Source organism: Leuresthes tenuis, unplaced genomic scaffold (assembly GCF_036924035.1).
Source record: "Leuresthes tenuis unplaced genomic scaffold, fLeuTen1.0.hap1 SCAF_10, whole genome shotgun sequence".
Classification (NCBI taxonomy): Eukaryota; Metazoa; Chordata; class Actinopteri; order Atheriniformes; family Atherinopsidae; genus Leuresthes; species Leuresthes tenuis.
The window spans coordinates 22,672,835-22,689,917 of record NW_027325364.1 but is presented as its reverse complement, the minus strand read 5'-3'; the positions used below and the strand labels follow the sequence as shown (position 1 = coordinate 22,689,917).

Below are 17,083 nucleotides of genomic sequence, written 5' to 3'. Positions count from 1 at the left end.
CCACTTCTATCAGGGTCTCCCCGATATTACCAAGAATTACAGAATTTCAACATCTGGCTGGGTCCGGATCACTGACACTTTGAGACACAGATTTCAAAATAAACACAGACAGACAGTGGTTGGGTTTACATATACAAGGTTAACTTGTGCATGAATACGTGCCACACAGCTTGGCATCACAAAGCTGTATATAAAACGCTGTAAGTATTGAAAAGTTAATGGAAAAGAAAACAGTATCATTTTCCAGTAGTGAGATGGAAAAATGGGCCTAAACTGTGTTCCAAAAAAGTTGTGATGGTGTAAAGCTTGATTTAACTACCTCGAATCGAGCCAATCAAATGTAAATGCAGCAGCAATTCACTCCGGTATTATGCCGTCAACAAACTTGTTAGACAGAAGTCATTCTGAGTATAAAATGTGGGATAGAAACTTTTTTATTTGAACTATTTTCCAGTCAATTTTCAGTTGAGCAAGATCAATCAATGTGCTAACAGTGTAGTGAAAGCAGTCTTGTTGCAACAGAGAGATTTATGTCAGGAGGGATGCTGAAAATGGCCGTTAACAGAGTGGGAAGCATGAAGCGAAAGTAGGCTTTCCTTATCGTATCAAAAAACACCAAAATATATGAAAATGATTGGCAGGAGCGGGCAATTCTAAGTGTTCAATTCTGGCTAATTTAGTATATGTACAGTGGATTATGTGGAGGTGTTTAAGGCAGTTTCTCCTTGCCATAAAGCAGGTCAGGTTCAGGTCACAAACCCATACTGTTTTTATAATGGGGAGAGATGTCGAGGAAGCTAAAAACAGTAAAAAGGTATCAGTCAGAGTTTCAGGGGGACAATTGGAAAATTGAGGGAAATCCCTTTTTAAATTCTCCAGTCCATGATAAATGAAAGGAAGGGATGTTTGGCAAGTGGTATAAAGATAACAGTTTCACAAGCAAAAAAAACATTGTGTCGTTTTCTTTTACACCGACAGTGCCATTACTGTGCCAGGTTCTGAATGACAGGCCTGTATTTGAAGGTTCAAAGCTTATCATTTTTAAGCATCGTGAGGAGGACACTTTTTGTTGGAGCACACGCCTCTGAGGGCAGCAGCTTGGATTTCCAGGTGTCGCCACACAGAACAGGAGTTTCTGCACATTAGCTGCCCAATAGTGCTACGTTAGTTAGGGAGTGACAGGCAACCCCTGTTCTTAGGAAGCTGACGGGTGGCATTTTTAGAAAAAAATCATCTGCCTGTTGAAATTTGAATCCAGACTTGTATAAATTGTAAAATTATGTTTTAATGATGAATACAGTGAAGTGTGGGAAGTGATGAGTGGAGGAAGGAAGGACAAGCATCTCAGTGAGGCTGATCCAACCCACTTGGGACAGTGATAAAACTGGCCAACCGCTAAAATCTCCCTTAGTCTCAGTGAGCAGAAGTAGAAAAAGTCTGCAGGTAATATGGATGCTGTGATAAAAATACCTAAATTAAATCTCAAACAAGCAAAACTTAAGCCAAAGAAACCTCTTTAAAAAAGCACCCTCAGCATTGCTTGAGAAGTATTAGTATCTTAACCTCTCCTTTCTCTTTGATTAAAAAACACAGCCGCTGAATAATCCCAACTCATTTTGTGGCAAGAACTCCCCCTGTTGGAAATCATTTCAATCCAGGAGTGTCAACAGAGCCTCTGAGGTGAAGCTGGACCTTCTGCTTCCTGCTGCTCTCTTACCGGCGTGCCGGAGGGAACCTCAATCACAGAGATGTGCATCTTGCTGATGTGGGCGTTCAGACTCCCCAGCTTCTTGAATACACAACTGCAGTCCATGCAGGGGAACAGAGGCACCCCTTTGGTCTGAAAAAGAACAGACACACACACAATCATTTTTGCTGGCTGCAACATTTGCTGCTAACTGTTCACGCTCGGCGACTCATTGAGCCGTGACCCTCTTTGCTGTTGGAACTCAAACGATTTACCCACTACAAAAATAACAGCCATGGCCTGGAAGACCACAAAGTATCAGATTCTGGATCTCCTTTAGAACATCCAGTATAACGTTGCATGTATTGAATTGCTTTGCTTGTGGTCCACTAGATCTGAAAAAACCTTCATTTCTCATCCAGTGGAGCGGTTGAGATTTGCAGTTAATTTCGACATCACACTCCCAGCCAGTGGAAACTATCCTCCTCCTCTTTATTCTCGTCCCGCTTCAGGTTTGGATCATGCTGCATGTGCTGTCCTTCGAAAGTGGAAGCTCTTGATTTTTGCATTAGCTATTAACGGCGAGTGCAAGTTCTCTGAGATGCCGTTAAACAGATCACTTAACTTTGTGAAGAAATGAGCTGATAATGCTTCGGTTAAAAGGAGCCAAGAGAAGCAAGATTCTGTACGTTAGCTGCTAAAAATAAAAAGAATGGAGCGACAGTGAAGCCACGCATTACTGAACCGATACGCAGCCTGTATTGACCTGTCCCCCCCTGCGACTTCAGGGCTTAAGTCACCAGTTTAACACTGTAGGTGTTAATATTCATCTTTAACTTGTTCTTACATTTGTTCTTCAGTTCACCACCTCAGCATCTCTGTTCCAAATCTCAAAATGTTTTTGTACGCTCGAGTCAGAGTTCGCTCGCTCTTTCTTTTTTCATATGATAAAGTTTGTCTTTATGCCATTTCCAAACAACTTGGAGTCCCTCGTCCTACAGATTATTTATACCTGGAAAACAGTCGAGGCAGATGGAAAGTTTATCCCAAGCTCAGTCGGTGCAACATTCAGAGAAACGGCATAGAAAAGAGGAGAAAAAGAAAGGATCAATAAGTTCATAAAAGTAAAGAAAAAAGGACTGCGTTAGCATGGCAGTTTGACTTAGGTTTGTGTCTGAACGACCCCAAGACAATGCACAGATCCAAAAACAGCACAAACACCTCGTACCAACTGTCAAGCACGGCGGTGGGTGGCTGATGATTCGGGCCACTTTTGCTGCCATGTGACCTGGGCACTGAGTCAACTGTGAACTTCTCTGTAAGGATTTGAGCTTGGCCGAAACTGGGTCCTGCAACAGGAAAACAATCCCAAGTACAACAACACATCTACAATAAAAAGCCTGAAAGAGAAGAGAATCGAGATGTTGGAATGATCCACTCGGAGTCCAGACCTCAACCTGACTGAAATATGCATCAAACCGTAAAAATTGACAAACTGTGTTCTTTCGTGGATCTGATGATCTGCTAGCTCCTTCTGCTGTGATATAAACAAGAGAGGATACTTTAATGTATCTTGCTGAAGCGATGCCCAAGTTATACTTACAGTCACATGTCAAGTATAATGAATATAATGAAGGAAAACTATATGTATAAGGACATGATGTTTGTCAGTGTGCACACTTTCCATCCTTATCTATGAAGCCTGTCAATCTTAATGACAGTCCAGCTCCCACAACCTGAATTTAAAAAGGAAAGCAGAGCTGAATCTCACTGAGTTCACTTCAGGGGAGCTTGGTGGAAACAAGCACTCACAGCAGATACGAAAATCTTTGTTTTTTGTTTCAGCACCATCTGTAAAATCCTAGAAAAGTGAAGAATTGAGACACTGAAATAAGAGAAAACTAGTTTGAAAATGGAGCCACTTCCAAACGGGACATTCAAACCTAAAGTGGTGAGTTTGAAAGAAAGCTGTTGAGCATACCACTAAAAAAAGAAAAGGAGGTCTGACAGCTTTTATATGAGCGGCCCACCACAGTGAGGGTCGGCAGATTGCTTATGGGAAGCCAGGCAAGATTTTGAAGTAAGGTGGTTGCATTCTGGAGACAGAGGGGACGTATGCGAAGTATGTTTGAAGTGTTGAGGCAGGAGGGGGCAAAGAGACGAAGTAAAGTGTCATCACTACCTTGATGGTAGGTTTGTAGCTGCAGGCTGTGATGAGTGTGGACAAATGTAGAAGAAATAATACGAGAGAAGAGACATGAAATGTACAATTCTCTTGTAGTGGTAGTCACAAAGTGGGGGGAAAGGACGAGAAAAGAAGGTTAAGAAGAGCAGTTGGAACAGATAGTTACATGAACATGCAGTGAAAGGAGAAATCCTGGCAGACATTGGGTGTATGGAAGATGAAAATCATAGTTAACTATTACAAACATGAGCTTAAATTGTTTGAATATGAAAGCGTCAGGTTCAAAAACAGGTTGAGTTGGCATACAGAGGCATAAAAGTGTTTGAGAGCAGTGGCTGAAGATTTAAAGATTTAAAGCATCTGCTGAAATTTCTTCTCTTAATATATAAGATCAAATGCAAGAATTTAGAGTTGTTGAAATCTGGTAAGGTGTCACACTTGGAAGCATCATTTGTGCCAGTTTGTTCTGATGTATTAAAAAACAAAGTTACCCTGATGATACACCTGTTTTATTTCATAAAGCTCTTTGAATATTAGCACAACTTTGGCTAAATTGACATGATAGCACTGATTACACACATATAGTGCTGCAAATGCAGAATCTAAAAGATTTGAGAGTTTTTACTATTCAAATTCTGATGCTACAAGTTATTGCTTCATCATCAAGGATGGTAACTGAAAAAAATAATCAACGGTGAAAGCTGGTGTTACAGGTTGCTCATCTATGCTGCTCGTACTCTTGTGTCCTAATATTTATTGACATAAATCACAGTTAGAGCAACTGTATAAAAATAACCACGTGCCACTCTGAATGTTGCAGCCACAAGGAACTCTGGGATAGAATCAATGCTTTTCCTTTCAGAAAGGATGACCTGGTGTTTACTACACAGAAGGAAATATTAGAAGGAGAAATCAAAGCTTATTTCCTATGTAGCAAAAGAATTAGATCAGCTCTTATCGTTGCTGCTAATTAGATACTTTCTGGTTGTTTCTTTCAATTTGGCGCCTTCCTAACCAGTGGAAAAAATAGAACCAGTGGAAAAACCTGACCTTGGCGTTTTTACACTGATTCTATTTTTTCCACTGGTTAGGTTTTGGTTTTCTGTCACAGTTGTCGGAGGAGAATTATGACAGACATGGCAGGAATTGCTTCATCACTGTAGCTAAATGCAGAGATGCAGTGTGGTGCGGTGTCTATAGCAAGCTCGGCTTTCTGATGAAAAATACACGTTTATTGAGTACACTACATGACAAACAGCATATTTGTAAACTAAAGTGGAAATATACCATAGCTTTATAATGTGTTTGTATGTAAAGATATGTTAAATAGCCATGTGGAGGTGTGTGGATGCAGAGATTAAACTACACTGTCAGTGGAGTTAAAGTGAGACATGAAAATTATAAGGAAGCATTCCAATACCTTCCAGGCTTGACAGTGAAGAAAAGCGAAACCAACTGATAAAAATGCAATTATTTACTCTGCCTGAACGATACTGCTCATGATGCTGTTGCCATTGTTTCAGACAGTACAGAAGCCAAAACTAGACACAGAAAGGAGCAAGCATAAGATACAGAGAGCAATCCGAGGAGTAGAAAGTAACTACAAGGAATGGTCTGCCACAAAGTGTATATTTTTCCATCCCACTAAAGTTTTCAAAGCCATTTAACAAGCATAATGTTATCAACGTGTCTGGAAGCAACACAACTTCTTTTTCAAGGGGAAGTGTTCAGCATTCATCTGCTCATGAATGGCAAACCATATAACACCTGAATACAACTCAGCAGTAAAGCCAATAAATCCTAGGTGCAAACTCGATCTAGAACATGAAAGCTGAAGCACACTTGTGAACATCGAATGCATTACTTGGATGGTCCGGCCGTTTGGGCTTTCCAGAAATTAGTCAGTCCCCTCATCCTATCAGCAGCTTTTAGCATTGGAATACACAATGGAATGATGGCTACTGTTGAAATATAATTGAATTTGTTTAAATATAATTTTTGTAATAAGACAACGAGAAAGAAAAAAGTTGAAAGCGCTGAGAATGAAATTAGGAGGCCCAAACCATCTGAGCCACAGAGATGGAGCATCATGCAACATTTTACTCACAAACAACACCTTTGTATGCAAATTCATTAATGAGGGCAACAGATAACCATGTCATTTTAGTCAATAGTTGATATTCATAATTCATTTTGATCATGAAGGGAAAGTGGATATTGGTAGAAAAGAAAAGTCATTTTTAGTGTTTTCTCATTCTGGACAGATACAGATTTTACAGGCCAAAACACAGCATGATCATTAACATTTTAGGTTTACTTGGCTCCATTTTTTATATATATATATATATATATATATATAGGACATAGGCTCACTGAAGTAATTTAAGAAAAAAGGTAATTTCACTGCTCACCTGTGGTGAACAAAGTTAGTGTGAGTACTGGGGCGGTCTTCATTGTGTGATACCTGCTGATTGGGGCCCCAGTGACCCCTGTGATGGAGATCATTATGGTGCTTTAAAATCAGGCCAACAGGGAGCTGACCTAGTTCAGACTGTTGCCACATTAATGGAAGTAGACGTCAACCAGGAAACAGAACCACTGTACCAATCCACCCATTAACGGGCTCAGTTTCAAAATAAACACCCTCACACAGTAGAATTTCTCATCTGATGGCCACCTGGGGTAGACTTTGATGTGTGTGCTTACTTTTTACCTCTCGACCGCAGTTTGGCACTCAGAGAATGAGCTGACAGAGCGTTGTTAGAGGCCAAAGTTGTGGCGAAATTAGATCGGATAAATCAGGAAGCATTTTACAAATAGGCTGCCAGGAAATGCTCTGAAAAGAGGGGGGGGGGGGACAAAGGCGGAAGAATGGGGCACAATCTTGCCACATCTCCTCTCTGTGAGTCAAACAGACCAGGTGTCAAGCTGTAATGAAAATAACAGTCTGTAAGCCTGAAAGCTGATCGTTTCGTGTGTGTTGAAAAAAACGATCAGAAGCAGAATTCCCGACTCACAGCTGTAAGTCTCTGCTAAGCAGCCTGGTTGCAGCTTAAATCCTCCTCAGCCTCTGCTCAGAGCCTAATATTTATCTTTTTGAATAAGGGGAACCCTCTCCACATAAGTGTAATGTATACACAGTTGGGGGACACTGCTTGTGACCTCAGCTACAGCTCTTACGCTGTCCTAATTTTATTTCAGAAAGCATTTATCTGCTTTCCTCCAACTCAATGTTGTCTCTGAACTAAATTCAGCGATACGATTGGCCGTCACTCTGGCCCTCCTCTCCAAGCGATCATCTCCTTAAGCTGCAACAGTGTGTTAGACTTCTTTTTTCGAATTTCCAAGACATGGCACACCTAACCGTGTAATTGGTCAAACAAACCATGTGCCTTGAAGGAAACTCTCACTACACGACTTCTGCTCCGTCTGCTTTGTTATTCAACTTGGCAAACTGTACTGACATTCTTATTGGAATTCTCAAGCATTTCTGAGTTAGAAGAATGCTGCTCAACATAACTGACAACACGCCACAACCTCTACACATAACAGTGAGCAAACAGAGGGTCTTCAGACAGAGGCTTCTTCAGCTTCTGCTGCAAGTATTACACGAGGTTAATCGAGCCTGCAGCAGCCTTACACAATGACTCTCTACAGTATCTAATCTACTCTGAACTGGGGGGTTTTTTGTTCTTTTTATTCATTTTAATGTACATGTATCTATTATCATATCGTTACAAAATCATTTTGCTTTGGTGATTAACAAAACAAAGCTTTTTGTGAGCCATCACGTTTCATCTAAAAATTTAGTTCATTTGTTGTTGTTATCTGCTATAACACAGGAATTTGAGATAAATGGTTTATCTCACATAATCATAAGACTATGCCTTGGAAAAGCTTGTTTGCATACACGGTGCACATTGTGACAAAAAGCCTTCAAAAGCCACAGAGTTACTATTGTTTATTGGCGTAAATCTGTGCACTTTTTCACCACGATATCAGAGCAGAATTCAGGGGATTTTGTTAAATGATGCACAATAGCCATAATCCTGTGCTGAAATTCAAGCCCCGCCCTGTCCTTGGATTTTGGCTCTGAATAAAGAGGCAGAAAACGTGTTTCGGCAGAGCATTATGATCGTTGAAACTTCAGTCTTGCAGGACGTTTGTGCCACAAGCAGTGAAATTCCTGCTAAACTGTATTCACAGGAAAGGGTAGAATGAAATAGGAGAGAAGGGCAAAAAAGCTCATGAAGCTCAGGGCTTGGGTAGTGTGCCGTTACCTCAGAATGAACCCTCTGAACGTGGGAGTGCAGGTTGCCCTTCTGCGAGAAGGACGCCGGGCAGAACATGCAGAGGTGGGGTTTCTCTCCAGTGTGTCTCACCATGTGAGTCTGCAGCACCACCTTCTGGTTGAAAGCCTTGCCGCAATCTGTGCACTTGTAGGGTCTTTCACCTGAGGGGGAACACGTGGTCAGTTAGAGAAGTGTAAATCCTGATTTGATACATTAATGGCAGCCACATGCACGGCCTGAAAACAACAGGTAGTGCTTTTCATTTCATTTTGGGAAGTTACTCACTCAAAGGTTTGCAATTTCCCAAAATAAATCCCACTGCTTCTTTGTTATTTCAACAAATTCAGCAATGTCAAGAAAAAATATCAAAGTGAGGTGTGTGTTCTCACAAAGTGACTCCTCACCTCTTCAGCTGAAAGGCTGATTGAGATTCGAAGCACAGTGGAATCGACATCATCGACCATCAGCCATGCAAGCAGCGAGCCAACCACACTAATTAACATGTGGATGATGCGCAATCAACATGTGGATGAAAGCTGCTGGCTATATCGCCCACAACCCAGACGGCTGAACAATCTCAGAGCAACACAGGAGCATTCGAGTTTAAACAGCACATCAAAATTCTACCCACAAACCCTTTCTGAGTAACAGATGAGCGATGAGTTGTGTACACTCTGAGGGAAAAAAACAGAGGAAACCACTCAGAAGAAGATGAAGAAGTCTGCATCGGAGGGACAGATGTGAGACTTATGTTGTGCGTTATTGCTCTGGTTGCAATTTCGGGGGCACTAAAGCGCTCAAATGAAGAGATCAAACCGCCAGCTCGCCTTTTTATGACAGCATCACACCTCAGCGCACCCATGGCAGAAAGCTGCGCCTTCGATCGGTCGCGACTCGGCGCCATTATCTGCCCAACCCGATGAACCAGGTGGTTTATGCCACAGATGCATTTCTAAAAGTTCTCCATAAGTAATGTTTCAAAAGTTCAGACGCATTCAACAAATGCTACGTAGACGATTGGCTGGCATATCAATGGTTAGTGTTTTAACCTCAAGCCAGATTGTGAATGGGAGAGACGACTGTTAAATGTCATCGCTCCTAAAACCCAACCGGCACTCGCCAGTACAAGTCACTGCTCCGTCTAAACTCTTTTGAAAAGATTCCCTTCAGGTTTTCTGGAATTTACAAACCGGAATCCTATTGGAGCGGTTTTCCGAATATGTTGCGCGAGTCTTTTCAGCAAGAACTTTGACGCGTGCAATAAAGCGAACAAAAGCCTGTTGATTTTTATTTATTTTCTTAAATAAAATTTACAGACAAAATGCTTAGAAAAAAAAAGGAAACGCAGACTAGAAGCCACCCAGCTAAGCTAAATGATACAAACTGGCCCTAATACTTAACTGCCAGTTAAAAGAAGAGCACAGCCAACATCACCAGCCCAATAAGATTCTGGGGGATACAGTATATTCAGGACCTGACAAGAGACAAGAACTGAATCCACAGTTCACGAGATGTGAAAAAGTCATTTAGCCCAGTCCAGTTTGGAGACAAGTTTACACCGCACCAACTTTTAGGCCAAGACTTCATCTCAGATGAAGATTGGACCAGGGGAGTGAAAAGGTCATATGAGGGTAATGGAAATGACGCCATGAGTTACACTGAAGATAGCAGGAAAGTTCATCAACAGCGGAGGAGGCAAAGGAAAGGAGAGAGAGTTCGCTAAATTGTCCCTGTTCCTTTTGGTGCAAAGAATTTGAGTTACAGCAGGGGAGGAGGAGTGAATATCCAAACTTTGACAGCGGGTCTGTACAGTGTACTGAATGTTTGCAGTGAGCGCCCTGCTGCTAGTAGCTCAGGTTGAAGTGATAAACTCCGACAAATGTCTTTAGTATCAAAGTAATTCAGTGATAGTTGTCCATGTTTGTGATGGCAAACACCTAAAGCAAAGTGTTAATAGCTAATACGGCTTTATATTTCAAAGAACAGACTAAAAAAATAAAGCTCATGTCTCAGCCCGTAACAAAACCCACTGTGCCATCACATTTCCGAGCGTGTCCCTCACCTGTGTGTATCCGTATGTGTCTGACGAGCTGGCTGGGTTTTTTGAACGCCTTTCCACAGTGATGGCAGCTGTTCGTGAACCCACTGCGATCTATGTTTTTCTTGTAGTTTCTGGAACTCGAAGAGAGCGGCCTGGGAAGGAGATAAGCACAAGAAATTCTAACTGGTTTACGACAACAAAGGAAGCTCAACGGTACCATCGTGCCGATTCGTTTCAATTCTTGTACTTTGGTTTTAACGTTTCATCTTCACAATGAACACAGGCTAACCTTGGATTGGGCCACTCAAGCATTTACGAGCTAAATGCTAATAAAGAAAATTGAACAATTTGAAATGAGTAAAAATCTTTCCATCTTGTCATCAGACGAGAACTTTTAGAACAAGCTATTGGGGTAAGAAGTGGAGAGCTCTCAGAGGATTGTGAGGTTTTCTCTCAATGTATATCTGCATTTGCACAGTAGATAAGAAGGCTGAAGTGATGCAATAGCTGACAAGCAGTTTGCACACATCTAAAAATATGTTGCATAAATGCTCAGCAATGCCTGTACTTCAGTGTCCAATTTCCTGCAGCTCACAGGGAGGGCCATAGTTTACACATCCAATATGCTGCTGATGCTTTTATAGTTCTTCTGAAACAGCGTTTGCCAGAGCAAATGTTAGTGTTGTGGACGATTTCTACGAAATCTTTTGAGAAATTTTAATAGCATAACTGCAGTTAATTGTCCCCAGTTCCTTTTACTATGATCATTTCTGGCTGGTTTTTCCCCATATCAAGCATCCATCAGTGGAACTCTACACCACTGTTCATCAGGCAATCTTCATCCTATCATTTGTTTAAACAGTGTGAATAAATGTCTGTTTGAGAAACAATGCCAGCATCAAACACGTGAGATAGTTCTACTTGAAATGAATTGCTTTGCTTTCTGACAACTTATTAAAAACGCTCTTTTAGTTCACGGATGCCTGTGAACATGTGACGGATGGACTGCCAATGAAAACAAGCCTTTTGTCGTATTTGTGTAGTTTGAAATTGCCTTTGTTTATATCCCGATTAATGGATATTGTCCCTTTTTTAAATATTCCATTTACTTGCGAAGCAAATGTCAAGCGAAAAGCTGCAAAAAAAACAACTGTGAATCAGAGACGTTTCCATGACTACGTTGCTAGAGGCTGTGATTCAGCAGAGGAATTAGTTGTCCTAACCAGAAACAAACCTTAAGGAGGAAAATCAAAATTAAAAAACAGCTTTTTCAAGAATTACTTTCATCCCTGGGAATATCTTTGACATCACATTTTATCTGGACAGATGCAGATAGTCACGGTTTGAGTGACAGGTTTTATTTTTGCCAGCCAGGTCAGATGTGATCCACACAGTCGTTTCCATTCTCTCTAGTGTCAATCAAGTCTTCTCCAAAACTGGCAAAAATCATCTAAAGTTTACAAAGTTAACAGTTTTTTGCCCACATTAGTGGAAGTTTATTGATTATTACCGTTTCCATTCACCATCTCCTATTCAAATCGTCTGAACGCAAATCAATAACAGCAGTGGAAGAGCCACCGACATGCTGTTACTTAACATTAACCCTTTCCCCACATGCAGCTTTTCCTTAATCTTGTGGCAACTGAACGTGGCGACATGTGTGAATGATCCTCTTTTACAGTAGTTCAATCAAACCCTCATGAATAGAACACTGACGGTTCAACAAGCTCAAACATGTCAACATGTTTCAGCTGTTGGATTTAGGCTCCTTTGTGCTGCTGTTTCGCTTGATTAGGCCAAAAAAAAAAACACTGGCTGCAGACCTAATCTTCATGTGGCTCTTCATGTGCTCCTTGAACTGCGCAGAGGTCTTGAACTCCTTGCAGCAGGTTTTGCAGGTGTAGACGCTGATGCCCGAGAGCTCCTTCCGGTGCTCCTCCAGGTGCAGGGAGAGTTGGCTCTGGAGAACAAACTCGTCTCCGCACTCTGCGCAGATGAGATTCTGCACGAATGGAAGCAGAGTAGAGTACAGTTCTTGGCTATATGCACAAAAAAAAAAGCGAACACGGCAGTTTGACATCCGCTTACCTCCTCCTTCTCGTGCAGCATGACATGAGATTTGAGGCTGGCGATCCGGGAGAACTTCTTATTGCAAACAGGGCAGGTGAAGTCAGAGGTGGTGTGTGTTGACCTGTGCAGTGTGAGGTTGAACTCCACGTTAAACGTCTGGGAGCACTGGTCACAGCGATGAGGCTGCGAAGAAGGGAGGAGGTAAAGAGTCAGGAGAATTGATGCTGTGAAGGGAGAAGAGATGCAGGTAAAAAGTGAAAGAGTCTGACATACACTAAACCCACACGGTGTGAAATATTAACAGGCAGCATAAAACAACGTTTCTCCTGAGAGGCAAAAATGGACCCGAAAATTCATTTCCATTTCTGTCACAGGGGCCAGCTGACTTCATTTCAGAGTGCATTCTGAATCTGGAGAAGGCTGACAGCAATGATGGCACTTGTAAGTCTGAGGAGTGAAAGATCCCAAAGCTACAGCTCTTCAGTCTGAAGAAAATTAAAGAAAAGAGAGTCCTTGGAACCGAAATTACCTACAAATGCAGATGCAGCTGCAGTGAGGCTGGCTTTTACTGTTGTCTTTCAACAGTCAAGGTAGAACTTTTGTTTCCTCTGACATGCTTGCAGATAAAACCATGTAAAAAGAAAAGAAAAAAAAGATCCTTTTTTGTAAATGTGAGGGAGTAGGGGAAGGGGAAGGTGTGGTGGAAAGCATGCACAAAGGGGAAAATAAAGGTGTTGCTAATGCTCATAGCAGATAGTAGAGTAAATAAAGACAACTTCAACAGTCAAAGGTCACCAGACAAATATTCAAATCAAAGAGAGACTGACAAAGTGATGGTGTGGTTATAAAGGCTTATTAGAGGTTATCCTGGGAGGAGCTGCACAGGCTCATTATTTCAGACTGGCTGCAAACAAAAAGCAAACTCAGACTCATCTGCACGTAAACAAAGGCAATCTCCACAAAATGAATAAATACATTCAGACGTGCCGACTAAGTGGACGATGAACGGGATACATTTTTCATAGATTTCCAATTCAGTGCTTGCACAATTCCCCCAAAAAATGCCTCCTTCATGAAAAGGTAAAACTGTGTTGTGAATAAAACATGAGTTTATGAGCTTTGCAAATCTTTGCGTTGGGTTGTTTTTTTCCTATTTTACCTTTTTACACAGCATCCAAACTTTCTTGGAGCTGGGGTTGTATATTTACACCCTCATGTGCACAGAAGCACAGGCTTCACCCCCACTGCTACACGCGTGCAACACGTGTCGCCAGCGAAGAGGAGGCGTAAAGCTCTAATCTGAGCCCATGTAGACGAGGCAAAATATATGAGTATATGGAAGGAAATCCCTTTACAACACAGCAGCCGTGCTCCCTGCACCATACCTGGTTTGAGTTCTTTCAAATTTCCAAGTTAATAGCAAATGAGGGTAAAAACTGGTTGGAAACTCATTTTTAGAAACAAGCCGTGCCTTCAGCTGGGCAGTCAACATTGGTCTCTGTGTGCAGCCAGCAGCAAAACAAGAGCAGGTGCAGCAGAGAGAAGAGCCGCAGCCTCTGCCATCTCTCATGACAGTGGGATATACTGCGATTTATTTTTTCTTTTTGGTTTCACAGGAGCTCCGACATGTAACCTGGAGCACTTTGAGGATTTGTCTGAGTGAGGCTGGAATATTGTGCAGATTTGAGTTACAGAATAGTCGGTTTTAAATATGAGCTCAAATCTTTGAGCTTTTCCAATAAAGCAGAAAAAGAAAAATGTCAAAAATGCTCAAAGAAAACTAGGATCTAAAAGTCAAGACTTTTAAAGAATAAGAAATTATCTCGGATTTCGGCCCTTGCATCCTTCAGTTACTGCATTCTGTTTGAGGCTAACAGGAACGACATCCTGATACTGGTATCATGTACTGAGTTACGCCAACTCATCTCAAGTGGCTCCACCTACTGTCTTTGAGTATGACCCCTCCGTTGGCACTCTGGCTTCCATCCGTTTCTCATGCATTTTACAAGCTACAGCGATGAAGAAGAAGAAAAAACAAACTTTCTTGAGCAAAGATGGCGTCTGGAACTCAAACCTCCCACCAAACTTCGGGGAGCAACCTGTGTCGCATTTAAACCATGGCGGAAAGCTCTTATGTGGCTTGCTGTGGAATGACAGAGAGCAGCTGTGGCAGCACAAACTAACCTGACACGCAACAGGTTTGTTACACAGAAACATCTGGTAAGAATTTGGCGCAAACTGTTGAGAAAAGGGCAGGGGTTCAATTTTTTTCTCAAAAATGACACTTGGCAGGCGGGATGAACCATCTGTCTGTCACAATCTAACAGGATTAGCTTCAATCAATCACATTAATGGAGCGGGAGCGGGAGAGGAGTGTCATTTTCTGAAAGATAGACCCTAAAATCATTTCGTCATTACTGCAACAAATGCAGCAAACCGTGATACAGCCATGCTGCTACATTTACTGTGCTATTAGCAGAGAATCACAAGCTTTAGCCTTTATTGCCTCAATGTAAGAAAAAGATTTGTTTGAACTTTTCTGCACAGTTACAAAAAAAAAAAAAAAACACCTGTGCACAAATTGTACACATTTTCCCCATGACTGAGGCAGCCATTCACAAAACAAACACGACAATCTTATCAGCAAGCATGAACAGCTTGGAACACCACCGCTGTGACACCACAATATTCACCTGGAACACTATTCAGAGTTCAGAGGCACAAAACCTCAGCACAGCTGCCCCTCACTGCTTTCCAGATATGCCTGAGACTGATAAACGGCTCAGCATGAAGTCTTATTTATCAGCGCTTACTTGAAATCTACTTTGAGAATGCCAAACAGGCAGCAGCATCAAAATCTAGAGTCGTTCGTCCACCGCAGTTCAGTGGATGCTTCAATCAGGCAGAGTCTCCCCTATCCTCACAAAGTGGCGTGCTTTTCTCGACTTCTGTCATAAACCTACCTTATCATTGACCTCATGTTCACGGAGATGCTTCTGCAGCTGGCTCTCCGTGGTGAAGATCTGGGAGCATATTGTGCACTTCTTATCCTTGAGCTCCCCATCACCCAAACTTTCTGCCTTAGATTCACTGGGATCCGCATCTGATGGGAGAGGTACAAGAGGCTAGGCATGAGTGTCTTAATGTGGTTCAAGAGGCTTTCTGCTGCATCTTTGACTCGTCTTTTTAGTAACAAAGATGGAGTGCTCACTGGTGTTATATATATATATATATATATATATATATATATATATAAATATATATATATATATATATATATAAATAAACAGTCTAACATGAAATCCTCCAAACACTATATGTTCAGTCACTCTATGATCTGTGCTTATGAACATTTGGCAGACAATAACAATGATCTTCAATACTGTTTTTCTTAATTACACAGAGAAGACACAGAAAGAATACATTTACAGTGTTTTCGTACAGCAAAAACTGTACTGAGTTCTTGTTAATCTGGCTATCACTGATACAACTTGGTACTGGTGTTCAACAGCTGGGTACTACACGCCCATCTTCGCTGTGACAGTCACTGACAGCGCGAGGACACTGGGCGTTGGGTTATTTCACTTTTTTTGTCATCTATTTTCGTAATTGTTCGTTGTGCACATCCAGTTGTTCATTATTTTTAAACCAAACCCCGGAATCACGTGCTTATATACTATACAAGTTGTGGAACTAAACGTGTTAAAGAACGTGCCAGACTATTGTACTCCAGTGTTGACAAACTACAAAACGAATTCATTTAGACATTTCTTTTTTGTCGTTTGGAAACCGTGACAACTCGCCATGACTATCACGACTTTCCCATCAGTCCATTGACAGTCTCGCTACGGTGCTTCTCGGGACAGAAAAAAACCCAAAACAACGGCAAACAATTTAGCGTGTTAGCTGCTAACGATAGCAAAGCGAGCTAGTTAGCAACAACAAGCTAACAACGAATTATTAATAAATAAGTGTTATCTGTGAAAAGCGAACGTTAACTAACATTACACTATAACACCGCTCCTCTCCTCACGGACACCAATTTGGACTGGAAGCCAATAAGAAGAGCCACAGAAACGTTATTAATATCATTCCGCCTCAAACGCTCCTTCGCCGTACAAAGCAAAGCCCACCCGCAATACTATATCCGGGGACTATATACACTACATTGAAGTGTTATTATTCAAGCTACAAGGGTGCTTGAGGAAAAAATAGCCGGTTATTTGGATAGCCCACAATTTGTATTATTTATTTCTTGCATTTTTGTACTAGTTACCTGTTTCGTCGTTGCTTTTAACTCTCAGTTTGCGAGGCCGGCCCCGCGGCATAGTTCCAGTACTCAAGGCGGGTGTGCTGTGAACGATTTGCTTTTCAAAATGGCGATTCGGTCATCTGTAGATAGCAGCGAACCCATGAAGACACAGCTGCGCGGACTAGGGAGACATCTACCGTTTGGTTAATTGTATTTCCAGCTTCAAGTAGACATTAGAGCATAGTCTTGATACTGATAAGGGAGTGTGAGGCACATTGTTATCATGAAGAATTTTGGGGGAACAATAAAATTTAAATAAATATGTTTAAGTTGACAAACTGCAATCATCGTCCTTTAAACACCGAAATATATAAAGAAAGAGATAAAGAAACAAGAACAGATATTATTATTAAAAATTAAATGGAGGGAATAACAAATGGACAAATTAACTATGATAATATTTTTAAAAGTAGTGTTATGTTTCCGAACAAAACACATTAACTGGAGAGTTTTTGTACTATGGGAAGAAAAGTGCCACAAAGAGTGCCTTTATGAC

At 41.4% G+C, this 17,083-nt stretch overlaps 1 protein-coding gene across 1 annotated transcript in view; it reads right to left on the bottom strand.

Annotated features, from left to right (window-relative positions):
• Positions 1-16,653, bottom strand: part of LOC140316793 (zinc finger protein 236-like) — a 49,820-nt gene extending 33,167 nt beyond the window's left edge. Inside the window, exons 1-7 of the mRNA XM_072394765.1 lie at positions 16,552-16,653; positions 15,239-15,378; positions 12,294-12,458; positions 12,029-12,207; positions 10,227-10,357; positions 8,153-8,325; positions 1,718-1,840 (exon numbers count right to left, since the gene is read on the bottom strand). Of these exons, the coding sequence (XP_072250866.1) occupies positions 1,718-1,840; positions 8,153-8,325; positions 10,227-10,357; positions 12,029-12,207; positions 12,294-12,458; positions 15,239-15,378; positions 16,552-16,603 (963 nt within the window). The 5' untranslated portion in view covers positions 16,604-16,653. The remainder of the gene's footprint in view (positions 1-1,717; positions 1,841-8,152; positions 8,326-10,226; positions 10,358-12,028; positions 12,208-12,293; positions 12,459-15,238; positions 15,379-16,551) is intronic.
• Between the last annotated feature and the right edge of the window lie 430 nt (positions 16,654-17,083).